The sequence below is a fragment of the Carassius gibelio genome, chromosome A23, assembly GCF_023724105.1.
Source record: "Carassius gibelio isolate Cgi1373 ecotype wild population from Czech Republic chromosome A23, carGib1.2-hapl.c, whole genome shotgun sequence".
NCBI lineage: Eukaryota > Metazoa > Chordata > Actinopteri > Cypriniformes > Cyprinidae > Carassius > Carassius gibelio.
Genome location: NC_068393.1, coordinates 1078175 through 1104289, shown reverse-complemented (window position 1 = coordinate 1104289; position 26115 = coordinate 1078175). Strand labels below are relative to the sequence as shown.

General features: G+C 37.3%; 2 protein-coding genes, 5 non-coding genes and 8 pseudogenes across 7 annotated transcripts; 2 read left to right on the top strand and 13 right to left on the bottom strand.

Annotated features, from left to right (window-relative positions):
- Positions 1-8536: 8536 nt before the first annotated feature.
- LOC127945316 (5S ribosomal RNA) lies at positions 8537-8655 on the bottom strand. The gene has a single exon (XR_008150654.1). It is a non-coding gene; the product is annotated as a 5S ribosomal RNA (ribosomal RNA).
- Positions 8656-8889: 234 nt separating this feature from the next.
- LOC127945286 (uncharacterized) lies at positions 8890-9008 on the bottom strand (annotated as a pseudogene).
- Positions 9009-9401: 393 nt separating this feature from the next.
- Positions 9402-9520, bottom strand: LOC127945230 (uncharacterized; annotated as a pseudogene).
- Positions 9521-10371: 851 nt separating this feature from the next.
- Positions 10372-10491, bottom strand: LOC127945310 (uncharacterized; annotated as a pseudogene).
- A 2134-nt stretch (positions 10492-12625) lies between these two features.
- LOC127944299 (uncharacterized) lies at positions 12626-14012 on the top strand. The gene is made up of 2 exons (XM_052540186.1): positions 12626-13628; positions 13860-14012. Exons 1-2 carry the CDS (start codon positions 12798-12800, stop codon positions 14010-14012), a joined length of 984 nt encoding a protein of 327 aa, XP_052396146.1. The 5' UTR covers positions 12626-12797.
- Positions 14013-15568: 1556 nt separating this feature from the next.
- LOC127944822 (uncharacterized) lies at positions 15569-17453 on the top strand. Its single transcript, XM_052541129.1, has 2 exons — positions 15569-16296; positions 16466-17453. Exons 1-2 carry the CDS (start codon positions 15869-15871, stop codon positions 16869-16871), a joined length of 834 nt encoding a protein of 277 aa, XP_052397089.1. The 5' UTR covers positions 15569-15868; the 3' UTR covers positions 16872-17453.
- A 1686-nt stretch (positions 17454-19139) lies between these two features.
- LOC127945275 (uncharacterized) lies at positions 19140-19258 on the bottom strand (annotated as a pseudogene).
- A 374-nt stretch (positions 19259-19632) lies between these two features.
- LOC127945208 (5S ribosomal RNA) lies at positions 19633-19751 on the bottom strand. The gene has a single exon (XR_008150555.1). It is a non-coding gene; the product is annotated as a 5S ribosomal RNA (ribosomal RNA).
- Positions 19752-19974: 223 nt separating this feature from the next.
- On the bottom strand, positions 19975-20093 carry LOC127945532 (5S ribosomal RNA). The gene has a single exon (XR_008150862.1). It is a non-coding gene; the product is annotated as a 5S ribosomal RNA (ribosomal RNA).
- A 225-nt stretch (positions 20094-20318) lies between these two features.
- LOC127945264 (uncharacterized) lies at positions 20319-20437 on the bottom strand (annotated as a pseudogene).
- Positions 20438-20815: 378 nt separating this feature from the next.
- On the bottom strand, positions 20816-20934 carry LOC127945219 (5S ribosomal RNA). Its single transcript, XR_008150566.1, has one exon. It is a non-coding gene; the product is annotated as a 5S ribosomal RNA (ribosomal RNA).
- A 223-nt stretch (positions 20935-21157) lies between these two features.
- On the bottom strand, positions 21158-21276 carry LOC127945424 (5S ribosomal RNA). The gene has a single exon (XR_008150757.1). It is a non-coding gene; the product is annotated as a 5S ribosomal RNA (ribosomal RNA).
- A 238-nt stretch (positions 21277-21514) lies between these two features.
- On the bottom strand, positions 21515-21632 carry LOC127945252 (uncharacterized; annotated as a pseudogene).
- Positions 21633-22030: 398 nt separating this feature from the next.
- On the bottom strand, positions 22031-22152 carry LOC127945298 (uncharacterized; annotated as a pseudogene).
- Positions 22153-22375: 223 nt separating this feature from the next.
- Positions 22376-22493, bottom strand: LOC127945241 (uncharacterized; annotated as a pseudogene).
- Between the last annotated feature and the right edge of the window lie 3622 nt (positions 22494-26115).

Genomic DNA, 26115 nt, shown 5'->3' with positions numbered 1-26115 from the left:
CAATCATTGAAAAACTCCAAAAGTACTAACCTGGCCCAAACCTACTTAGATTCTGAGATCAGGCATTGACTCTTTTTTTTTATTTTATATTATTTTTGCAAAATTATTAGATAATTACCGAAAAATTCCAAAAGTACTAACCTGGCCCAAACCTGCTTATATTCTGAGATTGGACGAGATCGGGCATAGGCTTTTTTTTTTTTTTTTTTTTTTTTAACTGGTATTTCCAGGCGGTCTCCCATCCAAGTACTAACCAGGCCCAAACCTGCTTAGCTTCCGAGATCAGACGAGATCGGGCATAGCCTTTTTTTTTTTTTTTTTTCTATAAAATACAATAGATTAAACACAAGCAATAGAAAATACAGAATTTCTTCTTTAAACATCTCTACATTACACATCTTTCCTTTACATAGATAATTAAAAAATCTCCTTCACTTCCTGGCAGCTTCCACATTAAATCATTTAAAACACAATAAACTTTTGGGGTAAAAACATCATAAAAATAACCCAACATATTTCCACCTTTAAAATACACATACAGTCTTTCAATATATAATTCGGTTTTCCTTTTAAACACAGTCCAAACATCCAACACAATGATTTCCTTTTTAGCCACAGTTCTTCTCTCCCATATTGCACTTTTCATTAGCATTACACACAGATTCCATTCCACTCTCTTCCATTCCATTCCATTTTCATCCCAGTCTTCAGTCACATCTTTAACTAAACATTTACATTTTCTTAAAAATTCCTCCAGTTCTCTACAATATAAAAACATATGTAAAATCCCCTCTTCCTTTTCCTGGCACACTTTACACAGAGCATTTTCTTCTATTCCTATTTTATTTAAAATAACCTCAGTAAAAAACACTTTATGCCTTATAAAATACTCCAAACATCCCAATTTAGTTTCCACACACTTCCCTGTCATGTTTCTCCATATACACTTTTTTTAAATCTTTGAATTTCTGCATCCATTATGCATTTGCAATAGGCTCTTTAAAAACACCATCTCTAAAAGAACAATAAATCATTTTCAGAGTACATTCCTTACAATCATACAGTTTTTCCCCTAATTTCACATAAATACATTTCTCTTTTGGCTCTCCTTCCATACTTTCTATTCTTTTAATCCACTCTTTACTATTGCACTTTTAATGATTTCATATTTATTTTTTATTTCTTGTTCACTGTAATACTCTTTTGCCTCCTCCATTGCATCTACAATAAATTGTGTTGGTAAAAACCCTTCTTTAAATTCATACAAAACGTCTCTCACTCTTGTTATCCCCACTTCCATCCATTTCTTTAAAAAAATCCCTTTGTCTTGTTTTAAAATGTTTTTGTTTAAGAACAGAGGTTGATTTAAAATGGTTTCTCTCCCATGTGGATCATATTCAACTTTATCTAAAAATTTTCCCCAAGCACTAAAAACTTCTCTATAAAACTCTGGTAAGCGTTCTGTCATCCAATTCTTCGTTTTCAACCATAAAATTCCATCCCCCATGTTAAAATCCCCACATTTGTTTAAAAAGTATCTCATTGTTTTTTTCCACTCTGGCTTGTCCTCCTCTTGTAGGTATTTCCTCACTATTTTCACTCTTAACCTATTTTTCCTCTGTTCCACATCCATTAAACCTAACCCCCCTTCTCTACCGACCCTAAAATCGTGTTAAAAGCTATTCTAGCTGGTTTCCCCTCCTATGAAATGTCAAGAAAACATTTCTTCAACCTCTTTTCTGCCCACAATGGCATATCTGAAACATATAAAACATTCCATAACTTAGACACCATTAAAACATTCAATACTAAAACCTTCCCTTTCAAGTTCAATGTACTTAATTTCCAAAAATGTAACCTTCTCTCTATCCCTGTTACTAGTTTCTCCCACATTTCATCACATACTTTTCTCTTATTTTTACCCATTAAAATTCCTAAAATCCTAATTTCTTACACTTCCTTAAAATTAAAACAATCCTTTAAAACCATTGCTTTACCAAATCTCATATATACAGTCTTTTCTTCATTTACTTTACTCCCAGATCCTTTACAATATTCTTCTACAACCTTCATAACTTCCTTGACGCTCTCTTTTCCTTTAACTACTAACGTTGTGTCATCAGCATATTGAAAAACCTTTCCTTCAGCCTTATTTTCCTCAATTTCAATTCCAATTATTTCTTCTTTTTGTTTTCTAGCCAATCCTAACGGTTCCGATACAAGTGAATATAATAACGCTGAAAGCGGACAACCCTGTCTTATTGATCTTGTGATTTAAAACATTCTGTTAAAAACCCATTACATTTTATTCTCGTTAAAGCGCCCTTATATAAAATCTCAATCCATTTGATAAAATTTCCCCCAAAACCAAATTCCTTTAAAACATCAAATAAATACCTGTGTTCAACCCGATCAAATGCTTTTTAAAAATCTAAACTAATTACGTAACCATCTTCATTTTTTTCTTTCAATTTTGTTATACCCATCCCCATTCTTTCATTAACTTCTTCTTGTTCAAAAACTTCACTAAAAACTTCCTTTAAAATATTTGTTAAAATCTCTTTAAAACATATATAAAATTCACTTCCTAAACCATCTATTCCTGGACTTTTATTTTTATTCAGCTGCTGTATTGCTCTTTCAATCTCTTCTTCTCCCAATTTTTTGATCGCATTCTATTTTATCTTCCTTACTAATTTTTACTTTTATCTGATTCAACAGTTCCCTTTTTTGTTTTCTTCTACACACCTTGCACTAAAAAGATCTTCATAAAAATTATTTATTCATTCCCTTCTACAACTTCCCCATTTTTTCCTCTTATCTGTTTTATTATTTCAGCTTTCCCACTCTTTTTCTCCAAGTAAAAAAAAATGCGTTTTTCTCCCTCCACAGTATATTTAGCTTTGCTTCTTAACCTTGCCCCCTCATATTCTGTTTCCTCTATTTCTTTATGTTTTTCCTCCACTTCCCTTATCTTTTGTATATCTTTATTTTCTTCATTCAATTCCACTTCCAAACTTTCTTTTATTTCTTTTTCTTTGTATCTTTTGCATTTCTGTACTATACTGCAATACTTAATTGAGATTTTTTTTTTATTAAAACCTTTACATTCTCCCACCATATTCTCTTATCGTCTTCATACATTTCATTTTCCTTTTCTTTTTCTATAATTTCTTTAACCTTTAAAATATAGTCTTCATTTTCTAACATTTTTGTATTTAAAACCCATATTCCTGGCCCTCTTTGCACTTTATCCCAGTCCAATTTAAAAAATAAAAACTTGTGATCACTAAAACTTGTTTCTTGATACTTAATCTTTTCTATAAAATTCTCCACATTTCTCGTACATAAAATAAAGTCAATTCTTGTTTCGCACACAAACTGCCCCACTATTTGCCTTCTTGAAAACTCCTTTTTCTTTTCATTCCTTTCTCTCCACACATCTATCATATTATTTTCTGCCATTAATGCCTTTAGTTCTTTTCTCCCCTTGTCATTTTTAAAAACCATTCCTTCTGCCATGTCTTGTTAACTAAAAACCATATTAAAATCCCCCATCAATATTATTTCTTTATACTTCTTTACAATACTTCTTAAAACATAAAAAAACTCTTTCTTTTCTTTCTCCACCGTTGGTGCATATATATTTACTAAAATCAATTCCCTTCCTTCATGTTTTATCTGAACAACCATACATTTCCCCATTGTATCTTTGTATAAAATTTGACTTGCTTTAAAAACATCATCCTTCATTAAAAAAGCCACACCTCTCCCATCTCCATTATTGTATAAAATCCCTCCTTCCCATCTCTTTTTATAATCATTCATTACATTTTCTCTCCAGTTTGTTTTTTGAAGTACAATAATGTCTTCTCTTTTACATTTTTCTTTTACGTATTCAAATTTCTTTAAGTTCAAGAGTCCTCTTGCATTAAAAGTCACAACACTTGAAACCATTAAAAAGAAAAATAATAAATAACTAAAACCCACCATTCTCAGTCTTTCTCCTCCATTTCCTTTAACACCTCAAAACTGTTAAAACATTTAACTTTTTTCCTTGCAGTTCCTATATTTGGCTTTACCTGTAGCGATCTTCTTTGTATTTGTCCCCTCTCCACCTTTTCCTTCTCATCCTCCTCCATACGTATTTCTCCTTTGTTCTCGGTTTCTTTGTCTTGTTCTTTTCCTTTTTGTCCATGAATAGAAGATATGTCCATCGGGGTCAATTGTGTGTCCTCTTCTCTTATCTGTTCATCATTTTCTTTTTCTTTTTCTCCTTCTCCTTGTCCTTCCTGTCTGTTGTTTGTTCCTTTCTCTGTTTCCTTTGGTTGTAATTCATCCTCTTCTTGTCTTTCTTCACAATGTCCTTCTTCATTGTTGTTTCCTTCATGCACCTGTCTGTCCACCTGTTTTTCCCTTTCTCCTACCACTCCCTCCATCCAGCATTCACATTTATTTAAAAATCTTTGGCAATCCGGGCACCTGACAGCATTGCAGTCTCATCTAAACCTGGTGGCTGTGCATCACCCTAAAGTACTGCGGGCCCTCGGCTGTTTCAACCTTTGTGCTATAAGGGAGTGATGCCACTTCTTTGGGGAACCTCACCTTAACAAATCTTGTACCGTCTTCAATGTCAGTTCCCGGATAGCACATTCTTTTGATTTTAGATATGGGGGATACCCCCCATCCTTCCAATTTGTCCAAAATTTCTTTATCCTCCAGGTAGACAGGCAGGTGCATGAAGGAAACAATGTAATCTTTATTTTGCAGTTTTTTTACTTCACAGTCCACTCCTTTTATTGTCAATCCATTAATTAAAATGTCACACATTTTTTCCTGTTCCAGTGTCAGTTCATATTCTTTGCCTTGTCTGGGTCTTACAGCCAACACCTTTCTACTTCAAATTTTTTTCTGAGATTGCTTTAATTATATCCCCTCCTCTCACACCACTCACATTCTCTGTACTCACAATCACTGTTGCCTCCTTTAAATATTTTCTTTCAGCAAATTTTTTCCTTGCTTCTTGATCTTTTCCATTTCCAGCACTTTGTCGCTTCTCCAGTCCAGTGCCGTTTGCCGTGAGTGTTCCTCCAGCCAGCCCAGTGTCGTTTGCCATGCTTGTTCCTCCAGCCAGCCCAGTCTCGTTTGCCATGCTTGTTCCTCCAGCCAGTCCAGTGTCGATTGCCATGCATGTTCCTCCAGCCAGTCCAGTGTCGCTTGCCGTGCGTATTCCTCCTGCCAGTCCATTGTCATTTGCCATTCGAGTCTCTCCAGCCAGTTCCTAGTCGTTACCATATAATCCGTCCATTTTGAAAAAAAAAAAAAAAAATGCCATAAAAAGTTTAAAATACATTTTTTTAATCTCTTTTCAGCCCACATTTGTATGGGCATTACTGATAACGCATACCACATTTTGGATAAAAGTAAGGTGTTTACTATTAAGACTTTCCCTTTCAAATTTAAATTCCTTTGCTTCCAAAAAGTTAATCTCCTTTCCATTCCTCCCAATTTCTCCTCCCACATCATATTCCCACTATTCTTCTCATCTTTCCCAAAGATTATCCCTAAAATTTTCATGTGCTCTTCTTCTTTAAAAGCAAAACAAGTTGGTAATATTTTGGCTTCCCCAATCCTCCTGAACACAGTTTTTTCCACATTCACCTTTGCTCCAGAACCTTTACAATATGTTTACACAGTCTCTATTGCTTTACTTATGCTATCCACATCATTCACTATTAAGGTTGTATCTTCAGCATATTGAAAGATTTTTTGCGCTTCTATGTTACCCCCAATTTTTATTCCTTTAATATCTATATTTCTTTGGATAGCAATCCCTAAGGGCTCTGCTACCAAAGAGTAAAGTTGAGGTGACAATGGGCAACCTTGTCTAATTGATCTTGTAATTTTAAAAGCATTTGTAAAAAACCCATTGCACTTTATCTTACTCATTGCTCCTTTATATAAAACTTTAATCCACTTAATAAAATTCTCTCCAAAACCAATTTTCTTTAGAATATCAAATAAAAACTCATGTTCCACTCTATCAAATTCTCCCTCCTTTTAATTGCGATATTGCCATTTCAATTTCTTCCTGTTGTATCTCTTTTTCCCCTACTTATTTGTCATGCTCTTCCAATTTTAATGTGATATGTTCTATTAAAAACTATTTCTTTGTTTTATCTATTCCTTTTCCATTAAACAAGTTTTCATAATAGTCCTTTATTTCTTTAAGTATTTATTTTGTTTCCTTTACTCTTCTCCCACCTTTCCCTATTATTTCTTTTATTTTGTCTGCTTTTTTCTAAATTGAAAAATAACTTGGTACATTTTTCCCCTTCCACTGTATACCTTGCTTTACTTCTTATGATAGCACCTCTGCACTTTTCTTCTTCTATTTCACTTAATTTTTCCTCCAGCATTACTATCTTTTGTAAATTACTTCTTTCTTTACTTAATCCCTCCTTTAAATCCTTTCTCACTTTTCTTTCCTTCATTCCTTTCACCCTCTGTATTAAATTACTATACTCTATTGAATATTTCTTTATGTCATACTTTATATTATCCCACCAAATTCTTTTGTCTTCTTTATACATTCTATTTTCCTCTCTATTTTCTATTAGTCTTTCTACACCCATCCTATAATCTTTTTTCCTTAAAATTCCTGAATTTAAAACCCATACCCCTGGCCCTCTCTCAAATTCCCTAAAATCCATCTGTACAAACAACATTTTATGATCACTCAAAGTTGTCTCTTTTTAATACACTTTTTCTACATATTTCCCCAAAGCTCTTTTAATTAAAACAAAATCAATTCTAGTTTGGCACATACAGTTTTGCACTATTTGCTGTCTTGAGTATTCTCTTTTTTTCTCATTTCTTTCCCTCCATACATCAATAAGATCATTTTCTTCTATTAAAATATTAAGCTCTTTTCTCCCTTTATCTGATTTATACACCATTCCTTCTGCCATGTCAATTTTACTGAAAAGTGTATTAAAATCACCCATTATAAATACATTTTCCTCCTTTGAGATCAAAGTTCTTAAATTGTAAAAAAAAAAAAAAAAAAAAAACAATTTTCTTTTTTTTCCTCTCCTGGTGCATGTATGTTATATAATATCGTCTTTCGTTCCTCACAATTCATTTCCACCGCTAAACTTTTACCTGCTCCATCATCATATATGACTTTCACTTGTCCACACCCATCTCTTTTAGTTAAAATGGCTACCCCACTTCCTCTTCCACTTTCATCGCCATTGTTATAAAAACATCTCCATTCCAGCTGCTTTTAAAATCCTCCATTTTTTCTTTTTTCCAGGTTGTTTCTTGTAGTAAAATAACATTTGCTCCTTTACATAGCTCCTTCATCTTTTAAAAATTTTCCACATTCAATAAACCTCTTGCATTCCATGATATAAAATTCAAAACCATAAAAATTAATAAATAATTAAAAATATTCCTCATTTTCTCCATTTTCAGTCTTCTTTTTCTTCTAGGTTTCTTAACACATCAAATCTGTTTACACTTTTCAAAATTTACCTTCTGTTTTTACATGCTTCTAAATTTGGTGTTACCTTAAATGATCTTCTTCTCCCCATTTGTCCCGAGTCTTTACCTCCCCTTTTATCTTCCAGATCATGTCCTTCATTTCCATCGCTCTTCTCCATGTTTTGGCTTTTTCCTCCTCCATTATACTCGTCCATTGAATTTGTTTTAACTCCAACTGCTGTACATATTCCTTCCTCCATACTTCCCTCCTCATTCCTTCTTTCTTCATTTTTGCTCAAATCTTTTACATTTCCATTCTTCCTCTCCTCTTCAACTGTTAAATCCTGCTGCTCCTCCATTTCTTGCATTTCTTTCCTTTCCGTGGCCTCTTCTGGCATCTGTCCACTCTCCTCTTCTTCTTCCTCTTCTTTTTCTTCTTCCCCTTCTCTGTTATCCATCCAGCATTCACATTTGTTTAAAGTTTTAAAACATTCAGGGCACTTGACTGCTTTACAATCCCTTGCGAAGTGGCCTTATTCCTCGCATTTATAACAAGCAAACTCTGGACAATCTTTGAAGATATGCTTTGGACTCATGCATAATCTGCAGGTCTTCACCTGCTGGCTGTGGATAATCCTAAAGTGCTGTGTTCCCTCCGTTGTTTCAAAGCGTGTACTGTAGGGTAAAGATGCCACTTCTCTTGGGAATTTCACCTTTATGAATCTTGTACCATTCTTAATGTCAGTTCCCGGATAGCACCTTCTCCTTATTTGAGAGGTAGGAATTACTCTCCAGCCCTCTAGCTTGTCCAAAATATCCACGTCATCTAGGTAAGCGGGCAAATGCATAAAGGAGACAACGTACTCCCTGTTCTGTATCCTTTTTATTTCACACAGTTTTCCCTTGATTTTTACTCCATTTACAAGTTCCGTCCTCTCCCAACTGCAGCCAACAATTCCTGTAGCTCTCTAGCGCCCTCAGGTTGGTATGGCCGTAAGCCACTTAGCTTCCGAGATCAGACATAGCCAGGCTGGTATGGCCGTAAGCAAGCTTACAGCACCTGGTATTCCCAGGCAGTCTCCCATTCAAGTACTAACCAGGCCGAAACCTGCTTAGCTTCCGAGATCAGATGAGATCGGGCATAGCCAGGCTGGTATGGCCGTAAGCGAAAACTGCTGCAAAGAGAGGGCTATTTAAAGTTCAGCCACTCTAATCTCCAGTTCATTATATAAGCAGGGAAGAAAACCCAAAAGCTTAGAGCACCTGGTATTATTCCCAGGCAGTCTCCCATCCAAGTAGTAACCAGAACCAAACATGATAAGATTCAGAGATCGGGCATTGTCTCTTTTTTTTTTTTTTTTGCAATAGTATTATTATATATTTTGTGAAAAATTTCCAAAAAGTTTACAGCACCTGGTATTCCCAGGCGGTCTCCCATCCAAGTACTAACCAGTCCCAAACCTGCCTAGCTTCTGAGATCAGACGAGATGTGGCATAGCCAGGCTGGTATGGCCGTAAGCGAAAACTGCTGCAAAGAGAGGGCTATTTAAAGTTCAGCCACTCTAATCTCCAGTTCATTATATAAGCAGGGAAGAAAACCCAAAAGCTTAGAGCACCTGGTATTATTCCCAGGCAGTCTCCCATCCAAGTAGTAACCAGAACCAAACATGATAAGATTCAGAGATCGGGCATTGTCTCTTTTTTTTTTTTTTTTTTTTCCTTCAATATTATTATATAATTAGTGAAAAATTTCCAAAAAGCTTACAGCACCTGGTATTCCCAGGCGGTCTCCCATCCAAAGACCAACCAGGCCCAAACATGATAACATTCAGAGATCGGGCATTGTCTCTTTTTTCTTTTTTTCTTTTTTTTTGCAATAATATTATTATATATTTTGTGAAAAATTTCCAAAAAGTTTACAGCACCTGGTATTCCCAGGCGGTCTCCCATCCAAGTACTAACCAGTCCCAAACCTGCCTAGCTTCCGAGATCAGACGAGATCGGGCATAGCCAGGCTGGTATGGCCATAAGCGAAAACTGCTGCAAAGAAAGGGCTATTTAAAGTTCAGCCACTATAATCTCCAGTTCATTATATAAGTAGGGAAGAAAACCCACAAGCTTAAAGCACCTGGTATTATTCCCAGGCAGTCTCCCATTCAAGTAGTAACCAGAACCAAACATGCTAAGATTCAGAGATTGGGCATTGTCTCTTTTTTTTCTCTTCTCAATATTATTATATAATTAGTGAAAAAATTCCAAAAAGCTTACAGAACCTGGTATTCCCAGGCGGTCTCCCATCCAAGTACTAACCAGGCCCAAACATGATAACATTCAGAGATCGGGCATTGACTCTTTTTTTTTTTTTTGCAATTAATATTATTATATATTTAGTGAAAATTTTCCAAAAAGCTTACAGCACCTAGTATTGCTTACAGTATAAGCTTACAGCACCTTCCTAGGGGAAGTCGTGGCCTAATGGTTAGAGGGTTGGACTCCCAATCGAAGGGTTGTGGGTTCTAGTCTCGGGCTGGACGGAATTGTGTGTGGGGGAGTGCATGTACAGTCTCTCTCCACCTTCAATACCATGACTTAGGTGCCCTTGAGCAAGGCATCGAACCCCCAACTGCTCCCCGGGCGCCGCAGCATAAATGGCTGCCCACTGCTCCGTGTGTATGTGTGTGTGTGTTCACTGCTCTGTGTGTGTGCATTTCGGATGGGTTAAATGCAGAAGAAAACCCAAAAGCTTAGAGCACCTGGTATTATTCCCAGGCAGTCTTCCATCCAAGTAGTAACCAGAACCAAACATGATAAGATTCAGGGATCTGGCATTGACTCTTTTTTTTTTTTCAATATTATTATATAATAAGTGAAAAATTTCCAATAAGCTTACAGCACCTGGTATTCCTAGGCGGTCTCCCATCCAAGTACTAACCAGGCCCAAACCTGCTTAGCTTCCAAGATCAGACGAGATCGGGCATAGTCAGGCTGTTTTTTTCTGCATGGATTTACGTGCAGTAATTACAAAGTTATTAACTGTTAAAGTTTTAAAACCATTAAGGGAAAATACAATCGCCCATCTAACTAACGTTACTAACATGAATCGTAAACGGCAGTAATTCTTCATAGGCTTTGTAATGTTTTACAAAAAAGTAAATACTTTGGAAATACCCAAGCACTATCAGGGCTGGACATTAGGAGTAACCTACTATCCAAATACAGGTCGATTTTACTTATGGCTAGTAACACAACTGTCACTTGCCAGTTTGTCCTGTTGGAATTAACTGACTACATACTGTACATTAAAACAGTTTAGGCCTGTTTTTCCGGCTATCTCAACTAATCTAAACTATTTTGTCTCACTGTAACTGATAAGCCATTAACATTCAATAACATGTTAAAACACTGAAAACACAAGGCAAGCAAAAATATAGTCTAAAATTATAAAAGCATTACCTTTTGAACTTTCAGCTAATCATATGAAATATCACTTTAAAAGGTCAGATAACAAATCAGATAACATCCATAAAGATAACTCAGTACTTGTGTAGTGTTTTTTATTATTATTATTTACTTTAAGTAATAGTAATAACAGTACTGTTACTTGTGTACATGTTTTGAATCTCCTGGTCTTCCAGTGTTTAGTCCCATGTACAGTTTGAAAAGAAGAAACTAATCTGAATCTGTTTCTGTTTTATTACAACAGATAAAAAACATGGATTTGGTGGGACACAAGTGCAGTGTATGTGGTGGTAGTTTCTCTGTAAAGTCCAACCTGACTGCAGCTTCATGGTCCAAAGGAACATGTGTGTGAAGTGTGTGGGAAAAGATTCTCACTGAAACAGCAGCTGAGCAGCCACCAAAAACAGCACCTGTACCCATGCATCCATCTGTACAGGCAGGGAGAGGCCAAGCTGCAGTGTACGGATGCAGTTAAGAGTGTGGTAATGGCCCCCAGCAAGGCACTAGACCCCAGTCTGGATTCTGTAAAGGCGGAGGCTACTGCAAAGAAAGCTGGATGGGAAATGTGGAAAGGCCAGCTAGTTGTCACGTTCGGCAAATATGCAGGACAGCCTTTCAGATGGCTGCTTGAAAATGATGTGGGCTGGGTCATATGGATGCTGTCTGAATATTGCCAGCAGGGTGAGAAGAACGATCTCCTAAAGTGGCAAAAGGAACGATTGCTGCAGTATGCCAGAGAGTTCCCACCAATCACCTTTCATCTTGACAAACGTTTGGAGGTAACTTTGACCCTTTAACTGAGATTAAATAATTAAATTATATTTACTTTTGTTTTGTTTATTAAAAAAAAGTGTAGTGCATGTGTAAATCAGTTAGGCACATGTAATGCACCTCCAATAGTAAAATCATCAATGTTTACTCCGCACAAAAGCTTGTGCTTTAGACATAGGAAGTGGTAACAGTGAAATACTTGTGTTTATGTGGTACAGTACAACTTTGTATGTGTTTTTCTTCAATTTCTTTATTTTCTGCATGAACAGGAGTCAAGGAAAGACAAAGGAAAGAAGACTGAATCTACCCTTTGTAAGTTCCAGCAGGATCCTGACTATGCCAGTGATGCTGAATTGTTGGCAGCTGCTGGTGATTAACATTTAACACGCCATAACTCGATTTTAAAATTCATATAAAATGTTCTTACTGATGTATTTCAGACATCTAACTAAACATACACTGCCGAAATATCACACATTTTATGGCACTGATAATGATATTTCACTTTAATTTTCAGCAGGGTGAGGGATATTATCAACCTAGCTGCTTGTTGGCATTTAGATACATAAAACAATTTAATTTGTAGATGTGATATGTTGGACTTTTTATTATATTACAATATTTTTTTTAACTATTGCCTATATTTTTTGTAGCAACTCTATACTAAAATTTTTGTATCAAATATCATTTGTGTTCTTTAAAATAAGTTCTGATAACATGGAAAATAGAAACAAACTTTGTTTATTTTGATTATGTTTATATTTGTCATTATATTCACATCTTAAGGAATGTGCTCAATACATTTTGTAAGAATTTTTCTAAAGAGACTGTCCTTGAAGAGTCTGAGGTAGCGGTCTCCACACAGCTGACCACCTGGGGAGAGCTCACACCGGCTGTGAGTCAGGACTCTTCCCTGAGCCTCAGCACACCTCAGGGAAGACCATCTTCACCTGTAGACACCTCTGCCTCAGAAACCGGTAACATCTTGCTGGAGGGCTGGCAGAAATACTGGGAGCATCCTCCTCCATCTACACAAGGCAATGGAATAGCTCCTCCTAACATCAAGTGGCTGAAATGCGATGAGATGTATGGTCTGTTTGAGAGGCCTATCCAATACAATAAATGCCAAAGGAGAGATTGTGGAGAGAAGGCTTTTAAAGGAGAAGATGGAGTTCCACCCACCCCCAATTCCTACTTCTGTCAAGGGAGGACTGCCCAACATGATGGCCTTTTTCACAACCCCTGTCTTCTTCTGGCGCCCAGTTGGTGTGATGCAAGCCAAGATCCGCTGCCCTAGCTCCAACTGCCCTGCACCACCAGATGAATACCTTGAGAAGAAAGGCTTTGGTAGTTATACCAGGCAAGTGGGTGGGATGAAGTACAATTACACCCTGTTGACGGAGAAGCTGAAGTGTTCACATTGTGAAAAGATGAGGCGGGCAGTGAGTAAGACACATAGTGACGCAGACAGTGAAGATGAGGAGAGTCATCATGTTCAGCAGTACATTTGGCTGGCACACAGTCCCAAGATTCTGATGAACTTGGCCCCGGCCATCAGAAGCATGTTTCCTGCCATACTATGTGGGAAGTGTGCCATTGACAAAGGTGTGGTTACTCTTCTGAATGACAGGGTCAACAGTGTGTCCATGAACAAAGTACAGAGACTGCTGCACCAGGGACATGATGAGTGGTATGTGGAGCGCCGTGACCTGTACCAGACTCTCCTGTACGAAGCCCACACAGCTGGATCTGCATCGTATCAGAAGAGCATCCTGTCCTTTGTCAAAGCTGCTGGTACTTACACTCCTCCGTGTGCACACATAATCATGGAGATGGAGAAGATGCCTGTGTACAGAGCCTCAATCCTCAGTGTGACTGGAGACATCCTCTGCATTGATGGTACAAAAAAGGTATGTGTTTTGAATCAATTCATGAAGTTAAGCTGACTTAATATTTATTTAGCCACTTTAAAGTGAATTGACCCAGCTTATTGTTTTGAATAAGGGACTTTGGCCTCACTGTTCAGTGTTCAAATGTGATGGATACAAAATGTACATGCACTGTAATTCATATAAATTATATTGGACAGACAGGTTATTGATAGAAACTATCAAATGAATGTTCTGCTTTGTGTTTTCCAGGTCCTTAAGAAGATATATGGTGATGGCCAGGGCATCATGCAGTATGTGACCAGTGTGCTGAACGAGTGGGGACAGTTTTTGACCAAGAACGAGCTAGGGCTCCTGCACCAACTGTCATATATGCAGATAACAACTGTTGTCGGTAGGCAATAACACATCCATATACCCTGATAAAATTTGTCATTCATTTAATGTAAAAAACATAAAACAAAGAACATATGCTGAATTTATATTGCTTCAGTGACAGTGGTTCATCCTTCCTGGAGAATCTTTTCAGGGACTGGGTGCAGAAGGGCACTGTGGTCAGACTGGACATCCAACACTGGCTGCACCGCTGGGATGCTGTTGTCATCAAACAGAGCCATGCCAAGTATGGGGTGTTCATGAGTGCCCTTGCAGGTGCAGTGCTGGCCTACTACAAGGACAATATGGTGCTCCTAATCCAGGCAGTCAGGAAGGGCAACCAGGAGTTGTATGCCAGTCTTTCAGACGAGGACATTGATAGCCTTCCTCAAACCTCACCAGATTAGGTCCTATGTCAGACGGATCACCCGTGGAGTTGAGGTTAAGTGTACTATTAATCCATGTATAATCTAAATGTATAAGAAGCTCAAAACATAATTCACTAAATATATTATATATTATATACTATATTTCATTTTGGAAATACTTCCAATTATTGAAATAATTTCACATTTTAAGCGATATAACTGTATAAAATAAATGTGAATGATTGTTACAGACAATTGAGTCCGTCATTACGGAGTTCAGTGGACCTGCAGGCCTTGACATTGATGGAATCCACCTGTTCAAATCAGCACAGGCAGTGGACTCTCACTGGGCAACTGCAAGCAAGCATCTTATTTGTATGCAGGTGGGTAAACATTTTTGTAAAATCTTACAAACTCAAACTCACAGACACCATAATAAATAAGCAATGTATGTTTTATAGGACCCCCCTGGCATCCAGCTGTATGTGTCAGTGAAGGTGGTGGTGCTGAATGGTGTCCGCCTGAACAAGTACAGGTGTTGGCGAGGCAGTAACTCCTTGGAGGGCTTGCACTCACACCTGTACAATGCCATTCCCTCACAGAGATGTGGAGTTATGCCATTTCAAGTAAGTATAAACAGCTTTAATATATAAAAAATTATTGATTACACATTATTGTTCATAGGCATATTATATCTCTATTATGTCCACTCTGTAATCAAAATTAGTTTCTGATGTACAATAATGCATGAATAATCATGTCTTTCAGGTCTATCTGGTTGCATTTGCTGTGCAGTGGAACAGCCGCATGGAATCACTCCGGGTTGCTGGTGGTTATGGCAGGCAGACATGTTGTATGGACCCGCGGCAGATTCAGCGCCTGAATCAGCAGGCTGAGGTGCTCTTCGGTAAAGAGCATGTCCTCGAGCCCAACTTTGCCGCTCCAATGCCCTACCCTGCTGTATAAAAGGACCCAGATGAGGAGGAGCTCCTTGGAGTAGAGTATGCCATGTGCCAGTCAACCAGCTTCACTGCAAAGGATTACTATGCCCAGCAAGGTACACAATATTGCATTATAACAATATAGATACAAACTAAGCATTCAAATATCTATAAATATCATGCATATTCTATCCATGACAAGTATGTATGATATAATTCATTTTTATTTTACATAATATGAAACAAATTAACTGCAGCATTGCCATGTTGTATTAATTAGTCTACTGTTAGTTGTTGTAACTGCCTAGACACACTGGTGACTAGTCCTGGGCTGGAGGAAGTGGAAGCCTTGGCCCTGCTCATTTTAGAACTGGCAGACAACAGTGACCTTCACCTAGTGCCAGCTGACCTAAGGCTGAAGATTGGCACTGCATTTGGTGCTCTGCATGAGCATGACAGGTCTGCAGCCAACTTTGTAAAAAGGTATGAGTCAAGGTGGGGTTACACCCTGTTTGGCAGATGCTTGGGAGCTGACACACCTGAGACCAGAGCAGCCCAGAAGACAAAGTTTTCCTGGATGAGGTACCCTCAGGCAGCCCAGGTGACTGAGGATAGTCGTCTGTTGTACCTTATTATTAAGATGCTTAAAAACCGGCCACCAGCCAGTCGTCTCACCTCCCCCACTAAAATCACCAATGAAATCAAGAGCCAGTATAAAAGGATTGTAGACCGAGTCAGAGACGATCCCATCTTCAACGGTTTCTCCATTCCTCTGCCCAATCTGAATGCCAAGTCCACCTCTACATTCATGGCACGGGAAGAGAAAAAGGCTAACTACAGGGCAACAGTAATACCAAAAGTGAAACCCCACCAAAGAGTGCTGTCAGAAGAACCAATGCCAGCAGCTCCTACTCTGCCAGAATCCCTTCCAGCTCCAGATCGACCTCAGGTTCAGTACCAGAGCCTACGTCATGTAGCTGGGAAAAAGCATGGTCAGAAGCGGAGGTAAGTTGTTCAGTTATTCATTTCACAAGTATGTGAGTTTACTACTTTATTACCATATGTGAACATGGGTGGTTTAAACTTAAACACAACAAACCATGTGACTTGATAGTCATACACATTATTTCTCATGAATTATACTCATTATCGCATGTATGATTTATTTTTGCAGGTTAGATGTGGAAATGCTTGTCAACCGGCCCATTCAACCTAAAACCCCTGTGGCCACGTACATCCCACCCAGAGCGTCAGCAGCACCTGTCCTGGTAGTGGTTCCTGCACAGCCACAGAGACCATCCATGATGCTCTGCAGGGCATCCAGCAGTCAAGGGTTCATACCTTTCGCACCGCCTCCTGCGCTGAGATCTAGATTAATCAAGCCTCATAAATCCATGAGGCCTTGTGGGGCCTGCCAAGTACCCAGTGTGGTGGGCAGCGTAAGAGGTACACGCCCTCCAAAGACAAGGCTGCTGAAAGTCGCCAAAAAATATTCACCTATTGCCCAGCAACTAGGAAGTCCACCACTACAGGTTTTGAAGGTGTTGAGTTCAACAGTTTTGAATACTTCAAAAGTGTAGTAGATGAGGAACTAAAAAAAAAAAAAAACTACAACTACATCTGCTACTACACCCCCCAAATCACAATAGCAGATTTCTGGGTTATGGTTTGGACTTGGTTCAGACCTGGATTAGACCTAGTTTAGATTTTGCCATAATTTGGTCCTGGTTTAGACATGGTGTGGGTTACAGAGATTTACATGTCCTCAACATTATTTACACTTTGTAGGTTACAATGTACTATTTGCCATGTTATTTATATTCTCATTATAAGGCTAAAATATAGTAAGCCATATTTGCTACTATATCTAGCTCTTATACCAATTCACCGATTCATTATACACCATCTATAAAACACATACCTATTTTCACATAGAAAAAAAGATGTTTTTAGTGAATGTAAATATCTGCTTAACATCGCATACCATTGTACTGCATTATCTCATCCCCTTGTATATATTGTATGTACATTGTATATTGCTCAGTGTGTACATGTATAAATCTTGTAATAAGAATCCTGTAAATAATAACTTGTAACTATTTTGCTATATTTTCTGCTAAATTACTTAATAATTAATGTTAATTCTATTCTGTTTACCTTGTTACCTGTGTTATTATTATTGTTGTGTATTTATTTCTGATATGTAGATATATATTGTTGAACAAATAATAAAAAATAAAAAAAATTCCAAATATATTATTCCTCTCACTGCTGTTTTCCCGTTTTTCCACTTGATTTGTCCACTTCATGTAAAGACTTTCACATGAAACTGTATTGAGTAAAACAGGCTGAATTACTTACCAGTAAGGTAAAGATAAAGTATTTTTCAAAAATTCAATGTAGGTCCTTTTATGTGTACATTTTACATGCACCCTACAGGGCGAATAGGGCCTACAGAGTGAATAATATCTCAGATATGAGCAAATTACACTTTGTTCAAGTAGCCTAATATAGTTTCTAAGATTTTTTTCAGTGATCTTGCAAAAAGTGTTACTAAAAGTCTCAAGTTTATTTTTAAAGTGCATCCATTCATACTTCAAACAGATATGTGCAAACACATTTGTTAAATTAATTGTTTTTTATTGTTTTTATTGAAGAATTGTGTTTGTTACATTAAGTGACAGACATCGTATTATACTTAATAAAACATTCAAGTCAGAGATTCTAGTCTTCATGGTCTTACTCCAAAAAACATAAAAAAGAACATTAACCATTTCAGAGGGAAACAAGGCTTAGTATAGAGCATCACAGTCCCGCCCACAGCCAGAGTGCCGGAAGTAAATTTCCCATTCATTTCTCCCATTGACTTTCGGAAAAATCCGTATCTAAAGAGTTTTAGAGTATGTGTGAGGATAACCAGCTACGGCTGAACTCATAAGCATATAACATATCATTTTCATTTCTAGCGCAAGGAACTACTGATCCCATAAACCACCGTGCCTCATTGAATTAGACTGGAGCCACAACCGCGAAAGAGCCTTTTGAGCGACTTTCAAATCTGACGATGGCCGCTCGCACAAACTTTTTTCTCCAGTGAATTTTATTTTAAATAGTAAATGTGCAGTAATAGTAGTTCTTTCAGTATTAATCGTGTAAATAAACAGTGTTTTCTATTGGTATTGTGTATTGATTTTTATATTTATCATCGTGCATTTTATATTGTGTGCGTGCGAAAGTGGTTAACAATAACATCAGCAACATGGTGCAGTGCTTTGTCCCCGACTACAATCACCGCTCAGTCATCAACACATGTCGTTGCCATCACACAAATGTTCAGTTAATGCACAAAAAGGTATGCCTATGCTAAACATTGTTTTGACAGTGGCATTATAAAATGCTTGGCATGACTCATACCATATGAAGGCTACAGTAGCCTAGCTAAAGTGGACGATAATACTGATCTGTTTTTTTTTTTCACAGTGATCAGGCCCCAGGATAGGGACTTGGAGGGGTCAAGGGCCATTCCCAGGCAGTCTCCCATCCAAGAACTAACCAGGCCCAAACCTGCTTAGCTTCCGAGATCAGACTAGATGGGGCATAGCCAGGCTGGTATGGCCTTAAGCGAAAACTGTTGCAAAGAGAGGGCTATTTAACGTTCAGCCACTCTAATCTCCAGTTCATTATATAAGTAGGGAAGAAAACCCAAAAGCTTAGAGCACCTGGTATTATTCCCAGGCAGTCTCCCATCCAAGTAGTAACCAGAACCAAACATGCTAAGATTCAGAGATCAGGCATTGACTCTTTTTAAAAAAAAATGTTATTATATAATTAGTGAAAAATTTCCAAAAAGCTTACAGCACCTGGTATTCCCAGGCAGTCTCCCATCCAACTATTAGCCAGGCCCAAACCTGCTTAGCTTCCAAGATCAAACAAGATCAGGCATAGCCAGGCTGGTATGGCCGTAAGCGAAAACTGTTGCAAAGAGAGGGCTATTTAACGTTCAGCCACTCTAATCTCCAGTTCATTATATAAGTAGGGAAGAAAACCCAAAAGCTTAGAGCACCTGGTATTATTCCCAGGCAGTCTCCCATCCAAGTAGTAACCAGAACCAAACATGATAAGATTCAGAGATCGGCATTGACTCTTTTTTTTTTTCAATATTATTATAAAATTAGTGAACACTTTCCAAAAAGCTTACATTACCTGGTATTATTCCCAGGTGGTCTCCTATCCAAGTACTAACCAGGCCCAAAAATGATAACATTCAGAGATCGGGCATTGACTCTTTTTTTTTTTTTTTTGCAATAATATTATTATATATTTAGTGAAAAATTTCCAAAAAGTTTACAGCACCTGGTATTCCCAGATGGTCTCCCATCCAAGTACTAACCAGGCCCAAACCTGCTTAGCTTCTGAGATCAGATGAGATCGGGCATAGCCAGGCTGGAATGGCCGTAAGATAAAACTTCTGCAAAGAGAGGGCTATTTAAAGCTCAGCCACTCTAATCTCCAGTTCATTATATAAGTAGGGAAGAAAACACAAAAGCTTAGAGCACCTGGTATTATTCCCAGGCTGTCTCCCATCCAAGTAGTAACCAAAACCAAATATGCTAAGATTAAGAGATCGGGCATTGACTCTTTTTTTTTCAATATTATTATATAATTAGTGAAGAATTTCCAAAAAGCTTACAGCACCTGGTATTCCCAGGCAGTCTCGCATCCAAGTACTAACCAGGCCCAAACCTGCTTAGCTTCCGAGATCAAATGAGATCAGGCATAGCCAGGCTGGTATGGCCGTAAGCGAAAACTGCTGCAAAGAGAGGGCTCTATAAAGTTCAGCCACTCTAATCTCCAGTTCATTATATAAGTAGGGAAGAAAACCCAAAATCTTAGAGCACCTGGTATTATTCCCAGGCAGTCTCCCATCCAAGTAGTAACCAGAACCAAACATGCTAAGATTCAGAGATCAGGCATTGACTCTTTTTTAAAAAAAATGTTATTATATAATTAGTGAAAAATTTCCAAAAAGCTTACAGCACCTGGTATTCCCAGGCAGTCTCCCATCCAACTATTAGCCAGGCCCAAACCTGCTTAGCTTCCAAGATCAAACAAGATCAGGCATAGCCAGGCTGGTATGGCCGTAAGCGAAAACTGTTGCAAAGAGAGGGCTATTTAACGTTCAGCCACTCTAATCTCCAGTTCATTATATAAGTAGGGAAGAAAACCCAAAAGCTTAGAGCACCTGGTATTATTCCCAGGCAGTCTCCCATCCAAGTAGTAACCAGAACCAAACATGATAAGATTCAGAGATCGGCATTGACTCTTTTTTTTTTTTCAATATTATTATAAAATTAGTGAACAATTTCCAAAAAGCTTACATTACCTGGTATTATTCCCAGGTGGTCTCCTATCCAAGTACTAACCAGGCCCAAAAATGATAACATTCAGAGATCGGGCATTGACTCTTTTTTTTTTTTTTTTTTTGCAATAATATTATTATATATTTAGTGAAAAATTTCCAAAAAGTTTACAGCACCTGGTATTCCCAGACGGTCTCCCATCCAAGTACTAACCAGGCCCAAACCTGCTTAGCTTCTGAGATCAGATGAGATCGGGCATAGCCAGGCTGGAATGGCCGTAAGATAAAACTTCTGCAAAGAGAGGGCTATTTAAAGCTCAGCCACTCTAATCTCCAGTTCATTATATAAGTAGGGAAGAAAACACAAAAGCTTAGAGCACCTGGTATTATTCCCAGGCTGTCTCCCATCCAAGTAGTAACCAAAACCAAATATGCTAAGATTAAGAGATCGGGCATTGACTCTTTTTTTTTCAATATTATTATATAATTAGTGAAGAATTTCCAAAAAGCTTACAGCACCTGGTATTCCCAGGCAGTCTCGCATCCAAGTACTAACCAGGCCCAAACCTGCTTAGCTTCCGAGATCAAATGAGATCAGGCATAGCCAGGCTGGTATGGCCGTAAGCGAAAACTGCTGCAAAGAGAGGGCTCTATAAAGTTCAGCCACTCTAATCTCCAGTTCATTATATAAGTAGGGAAGAAAACCCAAAATCTTAGAGCACCTGGTATTATTCCCAGGCAGTCTCCCATCCAAGTAGTAACCAGAACCGAACATGATAAGATTCAGAGATCGGGGATTGACTCTTTTTTTTATTTTTTATTTTTTTTCAATATTATTATATAATTAGTGAAAAATTTCCAAAAAGCTTACAGCACCTGGAATTCCCAGGCAGTCTCCCACACAAGTACTAACCAGGTCCAAACCTGCTTAGCTTCCGAGATCAGACGAGATCGGCTTAGCCAGGCTGATATGGCCGTAAGCGAAAACTGCTGCAAAGAGAGGGCTATTTAAAGTTCAGCCACTCTAATCTCCAGTTCATTATATAAGTAGAGAAGAAAACCCAAAAGCTTAGAGCACCTGGTATTATTCCAAGGCAGTCTCCCATCCAAGTAGTAACCAGAACCAAACATGATAACATTCAGAGATCTGGCATTGACTCTTTTTTTTTTTTTTTTCAATATTATTATATAATTAGTGAAAAAGCAGTCTCCGATCCAAGTACTAACCAGGCTCAAACCTGCTTAGCTTCTGAGATCAACCGCATCAGGTATAGCCAGGCTGGTATGGCCGTAAGCGAAAACTGCTGCAAAGAGAGGGCTATTTAAAGTTCAGCCACTCTAATCTCCAGTTCATTATATAAGTAGGGAAAAAAACCCAAATTCTTAGAGCACCTGGTATTATTCCCAGGCTGTCTCCCATCCAAGTACTAACCAGGCCCAAACCTGCTTAGCTTCCGAGATCAGACGAGATCGGGCATAGCCAGGCTGGTATGGCAGTAAGCGAAAAAAGCTGCAAAGAGAGGGCTATTTAAAGTTCAGCCACTCTAATCTCCAGTTCATTATATAAGTAGGGAAGAAAACCCAAAAGCTTAGAGCACCTGGTATTATTCCCAGGCTGTCTCCCATCGAAGTAGTAACCAAAACCAAATATGCTAAGATTAAGAGATCGGGCATTGACACTTTTTTTTTCAATATTATTATATAATTAGTGAAAAATTTCCAAAAAGCTTACAGCACCTGGAATTCCCAGGCAGTCTCCCACACAAGTACTAACCAGGTCCAAACCTGCTTAGCTTCCGAGATCAGACGAGATCGGCTTAGCCAGGCTGATATGGCCGTAAGCGAAAACTGCTGCAAAGAGAGGGCTATTTAAAGTTCAGCCACTCTAATCTCCAGTTCATTATATAAGTAGAGAAGAAAACCCAAAAGCTTAGAGCACCTGGTATTATTCCAAGGCAGTCTCCCATCCAAGTAGTAACCAGAACCAAACATGATAACATTCAGAGATCGGACATTGACTCTTTTTTTTTTCAATATTATTATATAATTAGTGAAGAATTTCCAAAAAGCTTACAGCACCTGGTATTCCCAGGCGGTCTCCCATCCAAGTACTAACCAGGCCCAAACCTGCTTAGTTTACGAGATCAGACGAGATCAGGCATAGTCAGGCCTTTTTTTTTTTTTTTTTTTTATTGAAACATTTCCATCATACAATATTCTCCTTACAGTTTTCACATTTAAACATTATATTTTCTTTAAAATAAAAACACATATAATACATTACGCCTCTCCTAAAAACAGAAATTTACATTCCAGTTTAAACTAATTGTTAAAAGTCCTCTTTCTTAGGCAACTTAATTTTGTATTTTTTAAATGTGTACAGCACATCAGTGGGAAACATCTTATGAAACGTATCCAGTTCTTTCTCCATTTCAAAATATGTAAACAAGGTTTGCCCATAATTTTCCACCAGTCCTTTAAACACCATCCATACATCTGCTACATAATTTCTATTTTTTGCCACGTTCCTCCTTTTCCATATTGCATTTTTTACTAAAACCATCAATAGATTAATCACTTTTTTGTTTGTAATATTTTAATTCAAACCAAACATTAAGATTGTATTCCAGTTGAAAACATCTTCATTCCCTCTTAAATCTTTCACTAGTTCTTTTGTTTTGTCAAAAAAATTATTGCAGTTTTTCACAATAGAGAAACAGGTGCAAGATCCCCTCATCCTCTTTAAAACAGACCTTACATACAGCATCTGGTTCCATTCCTATTTTGCACAATCTCATTCCAGTAAAAATTACATTGCGTCTAATAAAATAGTCCAAAACTTCCAGGTCAGTATCTAAAAAAGCCCATCTTATATTTTTCCATACATCCTTCTCTTGAATTCCATCGAAATGTCTTAACCAAAAATCATTGGCTTTTGGCTTTTTAAAAACAGACAAGTTAAAATAATGATAAAACATTTTCACATTACATGATTTCAAACACACCTCTTTGTCATTCAATTTTAAAAACACTTCCATTTTATTCTCCCCGCTCCCACCATCTTGAATCATTTCCAACCAATCCTCTGGAATTTTACTTTTAACCTCTTCATATTGTTTTCTTAAAACATCCACATTGTACTCTTCTTTTGCTTCTTCCATTGCATCTATAATTACTTGTATGGGTAAAAAACCTTTGAATTCATATAAAATGTCCCTTACTTTTAACATGCCCACATCTACCCACTTCTTAAAATAAAGTTATTTTCCTTGTGTCCCATTCTTTTTGTTTAAAAATAAAGATTGATATAAATTATTCCCCTTCCAACAGGTTTAAAATCCACCTTTGCTAAAAAAGACCCCCAAGCGCTTAAAACTTCCTTGTAAAATTCTGGTATTCCTTGTATCATCCAGTTCTTCAATTTCATCCATAAAATATTGCCGCCAATTTGTAAATTTCCACACTTATTCAAATAAAACTCCATAGTTCCCTTCCAATCTTCTTTATTTTCATCATCTAAATATTTCTTGACCACTTTTACCCTCATACTCTTCATTTTTTGTTCCAGATCTACTAGTCCCATCCCTCCCTCCTCTACTAGCCAAAGTGTTGTAAGCAATTCTTGGGTTTTTTTTTCCCCATAAAAACTCTAAAATTTATTTTTTTATTCTTTGTTTTACCCACAGCGGGATTGATGCTACATGTAAAACGTACCACATTTTTGATAACATTAAAACATTTACTATTAAAATCTTTCCTTTTAAATTTAAAAACCTGTTTCTCCAAATGACCAACCTTCTTTCCATCCCATCCACTATTTCCCCCCACATATTATCCTGTACATTCTTTACATTTTTTCCTAAAAGCACACCTAAAATCTTAAATTCCTGCACTTCTGTGAAACTCCAACACCCCATTAAAACCGGTACCCTCCCAAATCTCATGTATTCAGTTTTCTCTTCATTTATCTTTGCTGCTGACCCTTGACAATACAAATTGATTTTATCCATTACATTTTTAACACTCTGCAAATTGTCCACTATTATTGTAGTGTCATCAGCATACTGGTAGATCTTATTTAGCTCCTTTCCTCTATTTATTTCTATTCCTTTTATTTCTTTACAGTTTCTAACTGTCAGTCCTAAAGGCTCTGCCACTAAAGAATATAATTGTGCTGATAACGGGCAACCTTGTCTTATAGATCTAGTTAAAATAAAAGGCTATGTTAAAAAAACATTACACTTTACTTTTGTTAATGCATCTTTGTATAAAATTTGTAACCATTTTATAAAATTCTCCCCAAAACCAAACTGCTCTAAAATCGAAAATAAAAATCCATGCTCTACTCTATCGAAAGCTTTTTCAAAAAGCTTTTCGTCTAAACTAATAAAATAACCATTTTTACTTTCTCCACTGACATAACTTACCCCATCTCTTATACTGTTTGTTATATCAGCTATGTCTCTTCCAATTACTCCATATGCCTGATTTGTCTCTATTAAACTCGGTAAAACATTTTTCAATCTGTTCGCTAAAACCTTTTGCTAAAATCTTCAAGTCAGTATTTAACATGGTTATGGGTCTGAAATTCTTTAAAAGCGTCTCATCACCCTTTCTTTTATATATTATTTTCATCAAACCCATGCTCATTTTTTGATTGAAAGCCTCTTTTTTAAAAACCTCCTCATATACTTCTTGTAGAATCAAACTTATTTTATCCTTAAAAACTTTATAAAACTCATTACCTATCCCATCTATACCAGGACTTTTCTTGCTTTTCAAATTATTTATTGCTTGTGTTATTTCATCTAGCTTTATTTCTCTATCGCATTCCATTTTGTCTGCCGCCTCAACTCTTTTTGTTATTTGTTGTAATAATAAATTTCTCATTTTTCCATCTGTATCTTTAGTTTTAAATAATTCTTCGTGATAGCTTCTTACTACTTCCAAAATTCCTTTTGTTTCCTTAATTACCTCACCGTTTTTATTTCTCAATTCTTTTATCATTTCCGATTTTGCTTTCCCCCTTTCTAGGTAAAAAAAGAACCTGGTGCATTTTTCTCCTTCTATTGTATATTTTGCTCTACTTCTTAACATTGCTCCATTACATTTACTTTCCTCAAATTTCTTCAATTCCTCCTCCATTACTTTAACATTTTGCACATTTACCTCCTCCTTATTTAATTATTCCTTTAAAGGGGGGGTGAAATGCTATTTCATGCATACTGAGTTTTTTACACTGTTAAAGTGTTGGATTCCCATGCTAAACATGGACAAAGTTTCAAAAATTAAGTTGTACATTTGAAGGAGTATTTTTGTTCCCAAAATACTCCTTCCGGTTTGTCACAAGTTTCGGAAAGTTTTTTTCGAGTATGGCTCTGTGTGACGTTAGATGGAGCGGAATTTCCTTATATGGGTCCTGACGCACTTCTGCCGGAAGAGCGCGCGCTCCCGTATAGCGAGGC

Coding starts and splice junctions, on each gene's coding strand:
- LOC127944299 (XM_052540186.1), top strand. CDS start 12,798: ATGAGATGTATGGTCTGTTTGAGAGGCCTATCCAATACAATAAATGCC. Junction 13,629..13,859: donor GCATTGATGGTACAAAAAAG/GTATGTGTTTTG, acceptor TGTGTTTTCCAG/GTCCTTAAGAAGATATATGG.
- LOC127944822 (XM_052541129.1), top strand. CDS start 15,869: ATGAGGTACCCTCAGGCAGCCCAGGTGACTGAGGATAGTCGTCTGTTG. Junction 16,297..16,465: donor AAGCATGGTCAGAAGCGGAG/GTAAGTTGTTCA, acceptor TTATTTTTGCAG/GTTAGATGTGGAAATGCTTG.